The sequence below is a fragment of the Aedes aegypti genome, chromosome 1 (assembly GCF_002204515.2).
Source record: "Aedes aegypti strain LVP_AGWG chromosome 1, AaegL5.0 Primary Assembly, whole genome shotgun sequence".
NCBI lineage: Eukaryota > Metazoa > Arthropoda > Insecta > Diptera > Culicidae > Aedes > Aedes aegypti.
In genome coordinates this window covers 194519096-194538591 of record NC_035107.1, presented here as the reverse complement: position 1 = coordinate 194538591, position 19496 = coordinate 194519096, and the positions used below count along the sequence as shown (strand labels likewise).

The window sequence follows — 19496 nt, the reverse complement described above, 5'->3', positions numbered from 1 at the left end:
TTAGTGAGGTAACAATTAGTGTCATAAAAAGTAATGTATAGACTGCGGTTAGAATAAATTTGTATATGTATAGGGCTCTGCATAAAAATCATTGCCTCTCTTTCACTCTTTCACGAAATTTGTAAATAACAAGGCCAGTAAACGTCAAAATCCCATACAAAATCAAAACAGTGCAGAGGCCTATATACTGCCCATAAAAGCATAACTGTCCGATATGAATTTTCGAACCAACAACTTTTTCTGTCTCAAGCTAGGTATGCTGTTCCGCTCAAGAAAAGTTAAAATTTCTGCCCAAGAAATGGTCAAGTAATTTCCTACAGTGAGCTCCATTTGAATTGACATTTCTTTTCAACTGCGTACTGCGATCAAAGAAAAATGCTTTTCTTAAGCATTTCTTGCAAGAAATTTCCCACGCATTGAGATAGGCGATTACTTTTCTGTTGAAGTGCATACTTCGCTTCAACATCCATGTTACTTATGTGCTTATTCTGCGCGGCGTGTGAATCGAGACGAGTCGCTCTCACCGCGAGTGACATGAGACGACTAATGTTAATCAAATGGGAGCGAGTCGACAATTGTCACCTCAGTCGACTCGTGTCACCTCACACGCCGCGCAGAATAGGCACGACTTTGTTTGAAAATGTTGTGGAAAATATGAAGTTGGTGCAGTTCTATATTGAAAAATAAAGGTGTAATCACAGACAAACAGACGTAAAACTCTCATCATTTTCCATCGACCTCCTTTTTAACGGACGATTCAAAAATATGGTATGTGGCCAATCCCACCAAAAGCAGCGCTTGCATCGATTTTGTTCGCGTTTGACGTTTATACACTACAGCCGTCTTTTGGCCCGTCGGCCAAACACACCAATTTCAGCATTGGGCGTACATGTCCTCGTGACGATGATTTTGGTCGAGCTTTGTTCTAAGTTTTACGTCTGTTTGTCTGTACTATTAGATTACAATATAATTGAATGTTCCTTCATCCACATGCTCTGCAGTGCAATACAAATGTCATGCATTTATGATTTAAATAAATAAATCAAAATATGTTTCAACATATTGGTAACGACGAACTAGAGTTACTGTGCACGTGCTTTAGCCTTAGGTGCAGGAGGCTCATTGGTTGCTAGCACACGGGTGCGCTGTACATTGTGAGACCTTTTTTGGTGCACCTCATTTATCTTGAGATGTGTCACAATGCGGTCTCATGTGCTCCGTCACATGTGCTGTTTAAAATTCAGCGCAATAATTGAAATGATGACAAAAATTTTCAACGAAGATCGAAATTGTTACTCTCGGATCGCGAGTCTTCGACCATCCTGGTTAAAAATGTATCATTCAGTGAATGGAATAAACCATTAATGTAAAATATAACGTATTGGATACAATACAGCGTCTTGTAATTGAATGTCGAAGCAACATTATTCTTGTTTGGATATGCAATTCAAAAACAATATAATATATTGTAAAAGAACACTGTATTGTTTTTAATTGGTTTTATAGCTTACAATTTGGGGGCCAGATAGCCGTAGCGGTAAACGCGCAGCTTTTCAGCATGACCAAGCTGAGGGTCGTGGGTTCGAATCCCACCGGTCGAGGATCTTTTCGGGTTGGAAATTTTCTCGACTTCCCAGGGCATAGAGTATCTTCGTACCTGCCACACGATATACACATGCAAAAATGGTCATTGGCATAGTAAGCTCTCAGTGAATAACTGTGGAAGTGCTCATAAGAACACTAAGCTGAGAAGCAGGCTCTGTCCCAGTGGGGACGTAACGCCAGAAAGAAGAAGCTTACAATTTTGGTAAAATTCCTATTTTCGCGTAAAACAACTCTTGCTTTTTTCTATGTAGCTTTGCTGAAAGAAGTAAACAAAACAAGTTCAGAAAGCAAGAAATGTTGGGTGAAAAATATTCAAAACGTAAAAATAAGTAGTTTTTTAGAAGTCACTTGACATTAGCTGTAACGACGAATGCAACCATGATAAATATCTCTATAAAGTTAAAATTATTTTGCTACTTTTGGCACGAATATCCGTTAAGTTGGGTAACAATCCATACAAAATACAAATTCTATACTTTTCACCACTAATTGAAATACAGTTCGTTGAATTGTTTTTGTATTGTACAACAATACACAAATCGCTAATCAAGACAATACATGAACAATATATCGTATTGTATTTTCAAAATGTATGTATGAGAAAATATCTAGATTTGTATTGTTACGATACTCAACCACTCATACATTATATTGCAAAAATCTCATAAACCATACAGCGAACTGTTCAAAACAATATATTGTACTGTAATTATATTGTCATTTCACAATATACTCTATTGTATTTCCAATATATTGAATGGTACTGTTCCAATACGTTATATTGTTTTTGTATTGTATTTTTTATCCGGGACCTTCAGTATGGCTTAGCTATGAAGCCGCGGACACTAACCACTCGGCTAAGGAAGCCCTCTGATCCTGATGATTAGGGTAAATTATGTATTTTGGACAGGCTAAGGATATGTCTGCAAACGGCGATTGATTAACTGCATTAGATAGTAATATTTTATTACCTAATGTTACTTATATGCTTAATGTCCGATTGTACTTTGAGTTTCTAGGGAGCAAAAGCTTACAAACTGTAGCATTCTTTTCCAAAATAGCATTTTTTGGCGGCCTGTCTGTTATACATTTCGGACACCAAATATACATTTTGGACACCCTCACGTGAATATAATTTGGACAGGGACGTTATCTCAATATCCATGCAATGATTTCTTAAAAAGACGATCATATCATAAAATTGTAAGAGTTTACATGTGACTTATGCATTTTTTCGCTTAACGGATGTGTATTTTAGTGATAATCAATAATTTCATTTAATGCAAGCAAATATCATCAGATCCACGAAAAACGCCTGCAAGTATGCATGTATGCGACATTCCAGTGTGTTTCATCAGATGGCTAAATTATATCAACAGAACAAAAACCATAATCTATTTTGGACATCATCTGATTCATGCCTTATATACTCATGTTAAGATTTTAGATGAACTTAGCATAAATTTTAGACACATTTTATCATGTTGCCACTTTTAAACTTTTTATGAATGCCAATTCTGAGTGCTATTATTGCATTAAATTTGTGTTCTTGAAATGCACATCCTTTTGCATTCGTAGGTTTCACAGATGTTTTGTTGATACAATTTTCAATTTCGATATTTTTGAAGCCAATTTGTAATTGTTATGAAAAAGGTCATCTTTAATAAGCAGCATAGTGTATTATTAATGCAATACATGATTTCCCGTACATATATTCCTCATCATCTCATTGGAAATGGGCATAGAACGACTAGCCTGTCCAAATTATATGCATGTCCAAGTTTTATACGTTACCCTATAATATCGATTCTTTTTTTCAATAATCAAATCAAATATCGATATTTCACAACATCCGTACATCCCTAATATGAAGCCACAACAGGAACATCTCCAGTTCGGTCACTCACCAAGGTATTCCTTTTTGGCACTAACAACGCTTCGCCAGCCACCAGAGCATCAGTGCTAGTCAGTGGTTCAGGTGGTTTATCTCCAATTTTAACATAAAGATATTTTTGTTTTTAAACAGTGCTTTTGGTGATTGTTCTTTACTCATATTGTGCAAATTTAAGGATCGATAAGCGACAATCTAGCTACCTATTTCGTCTGAAGCGCTCAACGTAACAAGATGAGCCAAAACGCCCCGAAAATCCACACAGTCAAATCTTACACCAACGATAACATCGAATTATGCCTGGAGGAGATCAAAAAAGGACGAATGTCCTGTTACTCGGCCAGCAAGCGCTATGGCATTCCGATGTCCACTCTCCGATACCGGTTGAGCGCCCGTTGGAAAAGATCGTTTACGCCGGGACCGGCCACACGCATTTCTACGATGGAAGAGCAGGAGATAGTGGACTGGCTGCTGGACATGCAAAGCCGTGGCTTCATTATTACGCGTGCAGAATGCGTATCGAAAGTGTCCCATTATATGATGTCGGTTGGTCGCGAAACGGCGTTCAAGAATAATAAACCAGGTGAGACACATGTACGTACAGTCGCCCCACAGTTATGGATAGCCCACAGATATGAATCAGTATTGGATTAAACGGAGAACATCTCATCCAATAGAGTTGTTATTACGCAAAACACAGTAACTGAGTGATTCATGTTTTCATTTATTGTAATTTCGGACAATCGTTATAAAATGCTGTTCGCAGAGAATTGATTTTTCTCGGTATACATGCAAGATATCCTACTTCGGAAGTAAGGCGCATTAGAGCGCATCCGGATGCGAATCGAATGTATCATTTCCGAAGTTAGGAATCTCGCATAGATTCTGAGAAAAAATTAACTTAAACGAGAGACGATTCTAATTTTTTACCGCGCCGACATTATTTAGTTAACATCTAAACAGATAATACTGAATCAACAATTTCACGCCACAATACTCGTGGCCGCATCTCTCCATCCTCGGTCCTGCCCCACGCTCGCCAAATCGATGCACAATAGGGCGATATTCAAAACTGAAAAGGCAATAGATGACACTTTTTCAGTGGTAGTAAAAACGAAATCCTGAAGCAAAGAAAGCACAATGGAAGATGAGCTAAACACAAAAAGTTATGTATTCATATTACGCTTGATTTCTAATCACTACTTTTTCGATCCAGTTTCCTAATTGCAAGTAATTTACGTTTTTCAGTATTTTCCATACGTTTTGACAGTTCACCGACTACCATTCTTCCATGCGCTTGTGTTTGAAACTTGAGAAATTTGAGAATCCAGCGTAGCGCGATCAGTGAAAGGAATACACACATCAGTGTCGCCGCTAGGCGGCCAGCACAGATAAACTGAATGTTCGAAGGGTTGTTGTTTGTACTTTTTGCCACTGGCGCCAACTGTTAGCGATAAGGATCAAAATAAACAGTCGTTACCCTATTGATCTGCCCACCTAGCTCGCTGCGATCCACGCCTTCTTACCAACTGGGGTGAACACCATCTTTGCAGGGTTGCTGTCCGGCATTCTTGCAACATGCCCTGTTCATCGTATCTTGCCAGCTTTGGCCACTTTCTGGATACTGGGTTCGCCGTAGAGTTGGGCGAGCGAGGTTCATCCTTCGCCGCCACATACCGTTTTCCTGCTCACCGCCAAAGATCGTTCTAAGCACCGGACGTTCGAAGACTCCAAGTGCTTGCAGGTCTGCCATCTTTTCAAATGTTCCGCCGACAATGTCCATATCATCTGCAAAGCAAACAAATTGACTGGGTCTCGTAAAAATCATACCCCGGCTGTTAAGCCCGGCTCTCCGCATAACACCTTCTAGCGCAATATTGTACAACAGGCACGAAAATCCATCACCGTAGTCCCCGGCGGGATCCAAACGATCTGAAATGTTCGCCTGAAATCTTCACACAACTTTGCACATCGTCGCTCTTATCAGTCTCGTGAGCTTCCCGGGAAAGCTGTTCTTGCCCATGATTTTCCGTTCGATACTATCGTATGCCGCCTTGAACTCGATGAAAAGGTGATGCGTTGGGGCCTGGTATTCACCAAGGCGCGTTCAATTATCTAAGGTGTCCTATTATGCTCACTATGTGGAGAAAACCAGACAGTGAGAAAGCGCTGGCCGTTTTGTTTACAAACATCTGAGACAGGTAGTCGAGAGATTGACTCATGATTGGTTGGAGAAACAGTGTTGTCAAGAATTATTCTAATCTGGTTGCCCCTGCTCCTTGTGTGCTCTACTCCTTTCTTTCTTTTTTGACAATTTAGTCCGCACTGATGGCAGCACAGTTAGTTTCAGTTTCAGCATCATCCAGGCAAGGCAGTAATGTTTGTAAACAAAACGGCCAGCAAGTTAAAGATGGCCTCCTAGCCGCTTTCGCCAAGTGATTACACCTTACTCTGGCTACAGAGTAAAATGCACACACCTTGGTATTCACGACATTTTTGGAGGATTTGCCGTACAGTCAAGATCTGGTCCGTTGTCGATCGATTGATAACTTCCCACGAACTCGTTTACTACAGGTGACAGACGACGGAAGACGGCGAATCTGGGATAATACTTTGTAGGCGACATTTAGAATGGTGATCGCTCGGAAGTTCTCACAATATAACTTGTCGTCTTTCTTGTAGATGGGTCATACTACCTCTTACTTCTACTCCTCCGGTAGCTGTTATGTTTTCCAGATTATGCCTATCAGGCCGGTGCACACAAATAGCCAGCCTCTCCGAGCCCATCTTTATGAGTACAGATCCGATACCATCCTTACCAGCAGCTTTATTCTTCTTGAGCTTGTGAATGGCATCCTTAACCTCCCTCAAAATGAGGGGCTGGTTGGTTTCCATCGTCCGCAGTACTGACGAAGGCATTTCCTCCGTTGTCCCGTCTCGGTCACCTTACGCTCGTCCGTCTAAATGCTCCCATCCTTATCTCTGCACATCTCGGCTCGCGGCATGAAGCCGATGCGGGATGCGTTGAGCTTCTGATAGAACTTCTTGAGTTTCTTGAGACCGCCATAGCTGCTCCATCTCCTCGTACTGGCGTTTTTTCTCCCAAAAGAGGTGGGTCTCCCAAGTAACAATGAAAGTTGAACAGTGAGAGTATTTGCTGAATATTAGCTAGTTATTGGTGTTCATGGCTGAACACGGTGATAGCTGAACCAGGTTCGTCTCACTCGGGCTCAGATTGGGTACAGACCACTTATTTGCAATGAGGTACGATGCACCAAGGGATTTAGAAATGTATAATTAACCTAGAACCTAGTGCTTTACAGCACTCACTAAGCCTTAACAGACATGTCCACAAATTTTGACAAGATATTGGATATTGGAAATCATCCAAACCACCCTGGAATTCAGGTCCTTATGACCTGCAAATAAACTAAAGTACTGGGCATCAGTTTTGGTATACAGCTTGACTTATTATTCAAACAATATGTTTTTAATATATCCATACTTGACCATAAAACTCTGTTGTAGGCAAATACAAATGTTTACGAGAATATTGGTTGTACTATTAATTTTAAATTACTCTCATGACAAGATTAGATTAGATTTACAAAATCTAATAAATCTACTGGTGCTGTTTCTCTACTAACCAACCTACTGTACATTTTCTAAATCTTATTAACTCTCTAACTTACTTATCTACTCTTTCTTTCCCTAACTCATACATTTTCACTATATTTCACATACAGAAAATTATGTTTTTCATCCTGAAGTATAAAATCATATTTCCTCACTTCTCCACATGTGGCTCCGTTTTGCTTATGTCACTTGAGCCTTCATTAAGTGCCTCAACATAGTCTTGAGGACATAAATCCTCTATATTTGGTACCATTTATACCGTAAGGACGCCATTCACCGCTCATGCTCCATTCACCGCTCATTGGATTATTTTGAAAAATCTGAACAAATTTTTGCAATAAAAGACATCAACATGTATTAGTATACCTAAATGGATTGTATCAGAATGAAATTCATATGATTTAATATTATATACTTTTCATAAAAATAGCTTTAGGCTGTTTAAGGTGGTAAACATGAGCTGAACAATGATTTTATTATGGCAGATCGAAAAATGCATCTTAGCTACCACGCTTTAATATGTTCCCATGTAACCATGGAGCATTATATCATTGCATATATAATGCAGCTGCATTGCCGTAAGCCTACTATTAAAGTAGTTTAAAAGTGGAAAAGGGCACTTTTACAGTTAAATTAATGCAAGAAGGACAATGAAGCAACTCATAAAATAATATTAATGCATCAGTACAATTTATAAAGTGATGTTAGTGCATTGATACATTTCTAATGTAACCCTGCTTTATTGCTTGACAGCTCTTGAAATTTGTTGGATAAAAGCAATGTTGCATCAATGTTGTTGATATCCAGTAGAATACGTGCAATGTTATAATGCTTGTGGTTACTTGGGTTGTTGTGCTATAGTACAAAGATAACAACCAGCTCATGAAAGTAAATTAATTCCAACTAGTTGTGTATATAGAGCCTCATACTTAAGATGAGCGGTGAATGGCGCCCTACACATGTATCATTGGCATACATGTTATTCGGTACCATTATTCGTTGTTCACATTTCATCTTCTTTCCTACAAAAACAAGCGTTACGGCTCATACAAAAATTTGAAATTTTTCATACAAAAAGCGTTACGGACGGGGGGGAGGGGGTCGAAATTTTCCAAATTTCGCGTTACGTAATAAATAGACGCTGCCTTACCTGGGTTGTTGTTGCCCTTTCCGTCTATCACGTTCCACGTTCTGCCGGGTTTCTTACTACGGCATGACCGCCCGCGCAGCATTCTTCTCCTCCAGAATCTGCCTACATTCCTCGTCGAACCAATCGTTCCATCGACTCCGTCCCACGACCCGACGTTGCTCTCAGCTACATCGTTGATGGCTGCTTTCACTGTTCTCCAGCAGTCCTCAAGAGGGGCTTCATCCAGCTCACCCTCTTCCGGTAATTCAGCCTCGAGGTGCTGCGCGAATACAGTTGCGACATCCGCTTGCTTAAGCCGCTCTAGGTCATATCGGGGCGGCCGTCAGTACCGTACGTTGTTTACTACGGAGAGTTTTGGGCGTAGTTTGACAATTACCAAATAGTGATCAGAGTCGCTGTTAGCGCTTTGACGTCGATAATGTCGGAGAAGTGCTGTCCATCCATCAGAACGTGGTCGATTTGTAATATTGTCTGCTGTGGTGATCTCCATGTATATCGGTATGGAAGTACTTCCAACGAATGGCCATATCCTTGGAGGCGGCGAAATCAATTAGTCGCCGTTTTCGTTCGTCAGCCGATGGACGGTGGACTTTCCAACCTGAGAGTTTAGATCTCCTATGATGATTTTGACGTCGTGGCTTGGGCACCAGTCGTACTCGCGTTCGAGCTACGAGTAAAAAACGTCTTTATCACCTTTATCATCATCAGCGGTCCCGGAGTGAGAGCTGTGCACGTTTATTATGCTGAAATTTAAGAAGCTTTTGATCCTCAACTTGCTCATTCTCTCATTGATCGATCAGTATAAAAGCTGTTCCCAGTTCACGTGTTTTTTTTATGTAGAATTTTCGCATTTTTAGCAAAGCTAAAAACTTTCACATAACCGGCTAACAATCTACTGCGGATGAACGTCTCGAGTGCGGTAGCAGTGAAAAAAAGGGGAAAACAACCCTATACCACGCCACTTCTCTTTGGCTTGGGTCACAAGTCCGATGTCCTCCTGGAACTACCTCATGGTATTACTTCAGGAGGCAAAGGGCTTGTTGATACGCCTTTTCATCACCTCTTGCTCTATTCGATCTGGCTGCAGTTTATCTCCTCAACGTCACTCACATTTTGGGGCTGATCACACCCCTGGGCCATGTGAGACTTTTTCGATGGATGCTACTGTGTTTTGTTTGTTGGTGCGCTTTACCTCCATTTTCTGCTTCTCATGCTCTACGGCGGTGTTGTTTCGCGATCTACTCAGCTAGTCCCCGGTGGAGGATCAAGCCTACTCCGACTCGATGGTGGTCGGCCAAGTGTCAGAGGGTGACGTCCGGTTCACAGGCACCTCGACGACTTATTACCCGGTTCACGTGTGTTGCCGCAGCTCTGGTAGATGGTATGGTTACCTCTAAACGTTCGCACCATTGATCCCTTCCAACACACTTCCTGCAACGCTACGATGCCGAATCCGCGGTTCTTCAGCACGTCAGCGAGTATGCGTGTGCCCTCGATGAAGTTGAGAGATTTACAGTTCCACGTACCGAGCTTCAAATCGCTAGTGCCTTTACCTCGCTGTGGTCTTCGCCGATTTTCCCGGTTCGTATTATCTCGTTGCTTGATTTGTTACGGCAGCAGAGTCTGTCACCAACCCCCTAGATTTCCGGAGGATTCAATTATAACATAAGCAGGTCCAATAATTCATTATAAAAATGTCTAAAATTGCCATTTGAAGTCTTTAGAAATGAAAAACGAAATTTTGATTTTTTTGATGAAAATAACCCCCGACGGTACATGAAAACACATTTCATTCATTCGCAGGAAATGAAATTGAACTAATTCCGTTTTTTTTCTCTGTCTAGGACGAAAATGGTGTGATTTGTTCCTGCGACGAAATACTAACTTCACACTATCGAAAACAATAGCAACGCCAAGTGTACAATACGTCCGCAATTGGTTCCGAGCCGTTGAATCGTGGTGCACCAAAACCGATAATAGAGAACTACTTGACGATCCCGCCAGAATCTATATACTCGAAGAAATACCGTTAACCTTTCCGTTGGGATCTGCCTCACATTCCAACTCCGCTGAAAATGCCTCAACGGATATCGCCGTGATGTTCGCCTTCGGAGCATCTGGTACCACAGTCCCTCCTAATATCATTATTCCTGCCTATCATGCTCCACAAGATATGAAAATGCATAACCTTCCTCTTGGATGGGGTATGGAAATATGCGAACAAGCATACACGAATACACAAAATTTTCGCAACTACATAATGAACGTCTTCCATCCATTTCTTGTCAAGCAAGGCGTTAGGTTTCCGGTTATATTCTTTGTCGATGGACATGCTCTGCCCAACATAGCCGAGGTTGAAGACTTGTGCGAGTCGTTGGGAATTTTTCTCGTTTCTCCATATCGTACAACGAACTACAAAACTGTTACGCAGTCAGCTGGCTTGGGCATAGCTAAGGTAATGAAAGTGAAATGGCTGAAAACCTTGGAGAAATGGTTTTTGGATAACCCAGAGTCAATGCACACATTGCCCTATTTCGGTAGCATTTTGCAGAAAACCATAGAGCGAGGTATCACAGCGAGTGAAATCCACAATGGATTCCGGACATGCGGGTTATATCCCTTCAATGTAGAATCCATAGACTACAGTGGTTTCTGTTTTCAAACTGCCGAAACCATCACGCAGCAGGAAGAATCGCTATCAAACGATCCCTTAGATATTCCAGCTATTTCCGAACAGGAATTTGAACATGCACCAGTACTAGAACCAGAACTCACATTTGGCCATGTGAGCATTAGTATCGATAAAATCTACGAGGCGTACGACTTGATTGACAGTCATACGAAGGCCAGAATCCAGGGAGACATTCGAAGCCTTACGAGGGAGGAACGTATCATACGATTTTTCTACCGTGAGTTTGTCCAACCGAACGTTCATTTTAACGATGATCCTTCGGAGGATTATGCACCGAAAAAGGAGTTCCAGTTCGAAGAACTGCAAGTTGTGAAAAGCGAGCCAGCAGATTCGCATTGCGGAGACGAACAGAGTGAAAAAATGGCCGAGCTGCCTGAGTCGGCGGTTCACACAGAAGAAGGTAAGTTAAGTTTAGACGTTATTGGATATGATACTGAATTAGAAACGTTATGTGAAACTAAATTGTTTGTTCAGCTATTCCATAGAAAAACGATATATCAGAGTAAGGTGGGGAAAAGTTCGACCTTGTACAGAACGAAGGCTCCATAAGGCAGAAGCAGGATTGAATGATTTGTAATTGACATGGCTGTAATTTTTCATACTCCTTAGTTTGAACGTAATTCATAGAATATGATGTATCTACTGACTATTAAACTAAGAACAGCGATCTTGGCGTTCCCAGATATATTCAAGATAGCGTTGCAGAAAAACTGCGTAACCGCTAAGAGTCCTGTTGAAAATAGACATATATACTTGCTGGACACTCTTGGTAAGCTTCTGGAGCTAGATGACGATACACACGGAAGGCGAGAACGGATTGTTGAAAAGGCAGAAAAGACTTCGACGATGGTTGCTATTCGAACGGTCATCATGTGCGCGGGCAAAACGTCCAAGCAGATGAGATAAAACAATCGTTCTGCGAAGTTGTCTAACGATAGAAGGTTGAAAACTCGTTCAACAGTGTCAGTAGGTAGGCTTTTTCCGCAACCCTACACAAAATACGGGTCACGACTCGCTGTATAAATGTCTGAAAAGCTTCTTTCAGAACCGAATCAGAGACGACTATTGACAAATGTCACAACGGTGTGGAACCATACTCGGTCCAATACTGTGGAATATGATGTATGATGGAGTGCTGACATTGAAACTATCGAATGAATCGGGTTCGCGGATGACTTCGTTCTCGCGATAACTGGCAAGATTGCAAAAAATGTAGAGATGCTGATGACTGAGGTAAACATAATCAAAACGTGGATGGCTAGAGTAGCTTCACAGTTGGCTTATATTATAACGAAGGTAGTACTGGTCAGCAATCACTAGGCAGCTCAGCAATTCAAGTTCAACGTCGGAGCTGTTCAACTTCTATGCGCGTTCAAACGATAATCCCGAAGACACGGAAAAAGCGTTTTGTGATTGTCTCGACTATACCTACGGCGAGTGCCCAAAATATGACGTAAAAATTGTTATCGGGGATACCAACGCAGAGGTCGGAAAAGAGGATTTTTTCCGTCCACTCAAATGGCGAGCTCTGCAACCAAATAGACCACGTTTTGGAGGACGGCCGCCTTTTCTCGGATGTCATCGATGTACAGAGGTCCAAACATCAATTTTTATCACTATCTCGTTGTCAGTAAAATTCGTGCACGGTTGTCTACCGTGGCGAACACAAGAGCATAGCGACCGTTGCGTTTCAATATCCAGCGCTTATCAACAGAAGATGTAGCAGTCGAGTACCGCCGGAAGCTTGATGAGCGAATAAGGGGAACCAACGTAGGCGACAACCTCAACAATCTGTGGGAGTTTATCCACGGCGCGATGAGCACATCAGCTCAGAGACGACCCAGAAATGGTTGGTTTGATGAGGAGTGCCAAAATGTGACGGATAAGAAGAATGTTGCCAGAAACCGGAAGTTAATATCTGGTACCCGGCTGGAAAGAGAGCGGTACAAGGAAACGAGTTGGTAAATGGCTGGGCATGGCGTACTTCAGCATAATAAACGTGCACAGCCCTCACTCCGGAAGCACTGATGATGATAAAGACGCTTTTTGCGCGCAGCTCGAACGCGAGTACGACAGCTGCCCAAACCATGACGTCAAAATCATCATAGGAGATCTAAACGCTCAGGTTGGCTAGGAAAAGGAGTTCAAACCGACGATTGGAAAGTTCATCGTCCATCGGCTGACGAACGAAAACGGCTTACTACTAATTGATTTCGCCGCCTCAAAGAACATGGCCAATCGTAGCCCCTACTTCCAGCACAGCTTTTCATACCGATACAGGACAGCAGACAGAATCACAAATCGACACAAACGATTTATGGACGGCACTTCTCCGACATTATCGACGTCAGGACCTAACATTCAGGGCGCTAACATCGACTCTTACCACTATCTGGTGATGGTTAAACTGCGCAAAAAATTCTCCGTCGTCAACAACGTACGGTACCGACGGCCGCCCCGGTACGACCTAGAGCGGCTCAAGCAACCGGATGTCGCAGCGGCATACGCGCAGCACCTCGAGGCTGCATTACCGGAAGAGGGTGAGCTGGATGAAGACCCTTCTTGAGGACTGCTGGAGAACAGTGAGGTAGCCATCAACAATGCAGCTGAGAGCAACGTCGGGTACGTGGGACAAAGTCGACGGAACGGTTGGTTCGACGAGGAATGCAGGCTGATTCAGGAGAAGAACCAACGCGGGCGGTCATGCTGCAGCAAAGAACCCGGCAGAACGTGGAGTGTTATAGACGGAAACGGCAACAACAGACCCGCCTCTTTCGGGAGAAAAAACGCCACCTGGAGGAGATGCAGTGTGAGGAGATGGAACAGCTGTGTCGGTCTCAAGAAACACGCAAGTTCTATCAGAAGCTCAACGCATCCCGCAACGGCTTCGTACCGCGAGCCGAGATGTGTAGGGATAAGGATAGGAGCATTTTGACGGACGAGCGTGAGGTGATCGAAAGGTGGAAGCAGAACTTCGACGAACATCTGAATGGCGCTGAGAGCACAGGCAATGAAGGTCGGGACAACAGAGGAAACCAACCAACCCCCACTTTGAGGGAGGTTAAGGATGCCATGCACCAGCTCAAGAACAACAAAGCTGCTGGTAAGGATGGTATCGGAGCTGAACTCATAAAGATGGGCTCGGAGAGGCTGACTATTTGTTTGCACTGGCTGATAGGCACAATTTGTAAAACAGAACAGCTACCGGAGGAATGGAAGGAAGGGGTGATATGCCCCATCTACAAGAAAGGCGACAAGTTAGATTGTGAGAACTTCCGAGCGATCACCATTCTAAATGCGGCCTACAAAGTATTATCCCAGATCATCTTCCGTCGTCTATCACCTATAGTAAGCGAGTTCGTGGGAAGTTATCAAGCCGGCTTCGTTTGACGGCCGATCGACAACGGACCAGATCTTTACTGTACGACAAATCCTCCAGAAATGTCGTGAATGCCAGGTCCCAACGCATCACATTTTCATCGATTTTAAGGCGGCATACTATAGAATCGATCGCATAGAGCTATGGAAAATCATGGACTTGAACAGCTTTCCCGGGAAGCTCACGAGACTGATATGAGCGACGATGGAAGGTGTGCAAAATTGTGTGAAGGTTTCAGGCGAACACTCCAGTTCGTTTGGATCCTGACGGGAACTACGACAAGTTGATGGACTTTCGTGCCTGTTGTTCAATATTGCGCTAGAAGGTGTTATGTGCAGAGCCGGGATAAATAGCCGGGGTGCGATTTTTACTAGATCCAGTCAATTTGTTTGCTTCACGGATGATATGGACATTGTCGGCCGAACATTTGAAAAGGTGGCAGACCTGTACACCCGCCTGAAACGCGAGCAGCAAAGGTTGGACTGGTGGTGAATGCGGCCAAGACAAAGTACATGTTAGCTGGTGAGGTCGAGCGCGACAGAGCTTGCCTAAGTAGCAATGTTACGACAGACGGGGTACGTTCGAGGTGGTCGACGAGTTCGTCTACCTTGGTTCCTTGCTGAGGGCTGACAATAACGTTAGCCGTAAAATACGGAGGCGCATCATCAGTGGAAGTCGGGCCTACTATGGCCTCCAAAAGAAGCTGCGGTCAAAAAAGATTCACACCCGGCATTGTGGCATTGTGAAAGATTCACAGGGCATGTTGCAAGAATGCCGGACAGCAACCCTGCCAAGATGATGTTCGCGTCGGATCCGGTTGGTACAAGAAGACGTGGAGCGCAGCGAGCTAGGTGGTCGGATCAAGTGCGTATCTGTTTGCCGAGCATGGGGCAGAACCGAGGATGGAGAGATGCGGCCACGAACCGAGTATTGTGGCGTGAAATTGTTGATTCAGTGTTATCTGTTTAGATGTTAACTAAATAAATGAATGACAAGGAAGCGAGAGCCGAAAAAACAAATCATCACAAAAAGAAAAAGCAGTATGAAGAAGATATCATTACTGAGGCGCGGAACAGCATAGAACAAAATGCGGAGATTTTACGAAACTGTCAATGGCGTACGGAAAAAATCAGCGCCGTCTACCGTCATGTGCAATGACCGTGACACAAAACCATGGTGGCTGTCAGGTGGAAAAAGCACTTTAAACATTTGTTGAACGGAGAGAACACGAGCGCGTCTGAGAAACAGATGAGAACAGATTAACAATCAGCAACGATGGGCAAGCTGTGGAGCAACCGACGCTAGATGAAGTTAGAAGAGCGATTTGGAGTTAAAGAACTGTAAGTCTGCTGGAAAAGCTCCCGGTCAAACCATTCAAGCATGGTAGTGAGCAGCTGTACGAAATACTGCATCGTACTCTGTTAAGGATATGGGAGGAAGCTTCCGGTAGAAGTAATGTAATGTCCGGTAATAGGTATCAGTAATTGGTCATCGAGGATTATGGAAACCGAAAGACATCCACCGCCCGCAATCGTCTGATCAACCCCGGCATCTGTTCGGGCACCTAAGTCCACCGCCGTAGTTTAATTAAGTAGATCACGAAGTAGCACCGGCAAATGGTCGTCGGGACGACGTTGAACCGGATTCGAAAAACCAACCTCGTCATCTGCCTGGATAGGGTCGCTTCGGGAGGTCTTCACCCGCCGTGGAAATCTTCGTCGGAGTAGGATAAATTCACCGCCGAGGATTAATCTTAGTAGCGTATCATTGGCATGAGTCATCGGAGCGCCTGAATAGAACAATGAATCTTATGTTAGGAAGGTATCGCAGCTACACTTATGAAAATGAGCCAGTAGTGGCTGACGTTTTGTCTGTACCGGCTAACAGACACAATCTGGTAAGCAGAAAAGCTCGACTCGAGTGAAATGACTCTATATGACTATATGAGTCTATATGACATACACGGCGATTCACTTCACTCGAGTAGAGAATCTTCACCTCACTATCTGAGACCGACAACTCTTACCTCACGCTACTCGTAGAATGAACCCAAATGTTGAACAGTAAATACAAAAGCCCATCACCTTGCCGTAACCCTCTGCGAGATTCGAAGGAAATCGATAGTGTCCCTGACAGGGTTGGGAAAAATCTTGAAATTCACTCTACAGTAGCCAAGCAAATCACAGTCAGCGAAACCAGTGAAATTCACGCTAGTGAAATTCACGCCCATCGCTGCTGTAGGCAAAAAGTCTTGAAAATAGCAAAACACCCGTTGCTAAGGGCAACCTAAAACTACTGTAGAAAAATGTTCTATTTCCCGCATTTAGAGCCTGCAATGACAATGTAGAAAATTCATACACCCAACATATGCTACTTGATGAGATTCACTTTTTTGAACTACTGTACTGGGAAGAGCCAAGTGATTTTCGCGAAATTCAAGCCTACTACTATTACCATTCCCAGCTTTTGTCCCTAACTGATACGAGACTCGCAGAGACGGTCTTCTTTTTCTGCGTTTGCTGAGTTTTTTCTTATTCCACGCAGTGTTTACGTCAATCATGCGCAAGCCGTTCAAACTTGCACATGAACATCTGTGTGATCCATCTAGCCCCCACTGTCCGGCAGTGGTATTATGGAAAAAAGTTTTCAGCAAAAATGTAGCATTTTTGCAAAAAGCTTCAGTCCGGGAGTTAGAAGGTGATAGCTCTATTGCAGATCCAGTGACCCATTTCAGAATGGCTGGAGAGACACGTCCATTCTGAAGTCACTTTCACTAACAACAAGCCCCGCATGCATAACCGTTATCAAATGGATAATGGTAATGCATACACACTTCCTGTTTCAAAGATGTTTACTTCGAAACTGGCGCGTATTTATTTTTTTAAGTAGCAATAAATATGTAATCAGAACAATCTCACCAAAATCCATCCAAGGCGGCGGTGTCATCAAATCCAATCAGCAATCGCTTTTCTTCTTCTTCTTTTTTTCCTCTAAGTGGCATCCATTTCCTTCTCCTTGTGACGCATATACCATTTGTCGTTGCCAGATCACATTTCGAACATGTTTTATCACCACCGTTTCTAATTCTTACTTTCACTTATTTTATATAACGTAACCACTTAACATCATTTGTTCTCGGACCATCCGTCCTTGAGGCGTAGTGCCGTCGAAGGCAATACAAGCGCGACGGCGAAAAAAAAATCACAAGGGTGCACAATAACAAACCCATTAAGAATCAGCCAAATAACATCACACTGAACGCGTCTGGAAGGATTATTAACGGCGTTTTTCCAATATTTACTTCCGAATTGAAATCCGGATGGCGTGGCACCAGCCAAATCATCGGCCAAATTTCGGAAAACCAGAGCACGAAAAATAAGGTGCAGCAAAACAAAACACAACCGTTCGCGGGCAACGCCTACTGCGAACTCCAAACTTGCACATGAACATCTCAGCAAAAAAACGATTGCGTTTGCATCACACCGAAGCATAAACGACCTTTTCAGTGCAATTTCATGCCAGCAAACCTAGCAGATATTATGAATAACTAGTCTTATGTATCTTATGTTCAACTGAAATATATAAAAAAAAATCTGCATTTAAATAAGAAAAAATAGGTCTATAACCTACAGAACATCACATCGATTTTCTATGGAATGACTATGAACACTTCTTCTTCTTTTCTGGCGTTACGTCCCCACTGGGACAGAGCCTGCTTCTCAGCTTAGTGTTCTTATGAGCACTTCCACAGTTATTAACTGAGAGCTTACTATGCCAATGACCATTTTTGCATGCGTATATCGTGTGGCAGGTACGAAGATACTCTATGCCTTGGGAAGTTGATAAAATTTCCAACCCGAAAAGATCCTCGACCGGTGGGGATACGAACCCACGACCCTCAGCTTGGTCTTGCTGAATAGCTGCGCGTTTACCGCTACGGCTATCTGGGCCCTATGACTATGAACACATTTGTCCTAAATTGGCGACATTAATTTCACTGACGGTAATACATCTCTGATTATAATAATTTTCCTCTATTTGTTTTCAGTTAATTCAGAAAACCAATTGAACGGCCAGAATATGGTTGAATACATGAATGAAAATAACGAACCAACCTCCATCCATGTTAGAATGTTCTGCCGTATGTGTGGCATCCAGCATCAAAACGACCAAAGATACAGTTATAGGGAACTTCAAAATGAGGTTAGAGCTCTCACGCAATTTTGCTTTCTAGAGTCCGCAGAATTAGGGCCGGCAGATTCGCTATGCTCAGATTGTTATCAGAAAATTGATACATTCCGAACGTTCGCTCAAAAGTGCCACGAAAGCCAACGAAGACTGTTTCATACGATTACAAAGAATAAAAACATTGAAGGATCCAGCAAACGATCAATGAGCACGGTCCAATCACAGAAATGGCGTTGTCAGAAATGCGGAAAACGCTACGAGACCCAGGTGAGTTCACAATTAGATTCGATCCTAAAATCTTATAATGTTTGGATATTTTCAGCACGATCTTCATCAACACTTTGTGAACGATCATGGTGAAATGAGTTACAGCTGCGACATCTGCGGTGCGATTCTCAAAACTAAAATGACCTTATACCAACACCGACGCATGATACATAATAAGCTGAAGAAGTGTCCGTATTGTTCTAAACGATTCACTACCGGCAAAATGTACGAAAAGCATGTCCAAGGGCATCTATCGGATGAGGCAGGAGATGCTGCATCAAGTCATCAAGGCGCTAACGATAATGACACATATGCAACAAGTGGTACTTCATTTAACACCGATCTACAAAACATAATCAAGATTGAACAGAGCGACTATGATGACGAGGGCGGTTTCAGTGAAACTATGAATTAATAAAGTTTGTGTATCTCACCTTTGAAGTTGTAACTGTTGGTTATTTTATGTCGTGTGAATCACAGGGAAATTCGTCAACGTTTCATAGAATGTAAAATATCAGAAAATTTGCACATCTTTGGGTTTGCTCCGTATCAATATCCCGATAAGCTAGGCTTCGGTGGCTTTAGGTGGCTTCGTTTCTACCTGAGAGAGACTCGCGAAGAGGAAAAATATCAACGTCATATGCAGCCCAGATTCCCCTCTCACGAAACGTCAAATGCAGCCCACCGT

At 42.8% G+C, this 19496-nt stretch overlaps 1 protein-coding gene across 1 annotated transcript; it reads left to right on the top strand.

Moving 5' to 3' along the window:
• The first annotated feature begins 3529 nt into the window (after positions 1 to 3529).
• On the top strand, positions 3530 to 19256 carry LOC5567796. The gene is made up of 4 exons (XM_001657650.2): positions 3530 to 4079; positions 10127 to 11374; positions 18402 to 18808; positions 18864 to 19256. The coding sequence occupies exons 1-4, from the start codon at positions 3731 to 3733 to the stop codon at positions 19221 to 19223; spliced, it is 2364 nt and encodes a 787-aa protein (XP_001657700.2). The 5' UTR covers positions 3530 to 3730; the 3' UTR covers positions 19224 to 19256.
• Positions 19257 to 19496: the final 240 nt, after the last annotated feature.

What these genes read in the sequence shown, in the direction of transcription:
- LOC5567796 (XM_001657650.2), top strand. Translation starts at nt 3,731, where the DNA reads ATGAGCCAAAACGCCCCGAAAATCCACACAGTCAAATCTTACACCAAC. An exon ending in GTTCAAGAATAATAAACCAG is followed by an intron (nt 4,080 to 10,126) that starts GTGAGACACATG and finishes TTCTCTGTCTAG; the next exon opens with GACGAAAATGGTGTGATTTG. An exon ending in GGCGGTTCACACAGAAGAAG is followed by an intron (nt 11,375 to 18,401) that starts GTAAGTTAAGTT and finishes ATTTGTTTTCAG; the next exon opens with TTAATTCAGAAAACCAATTG.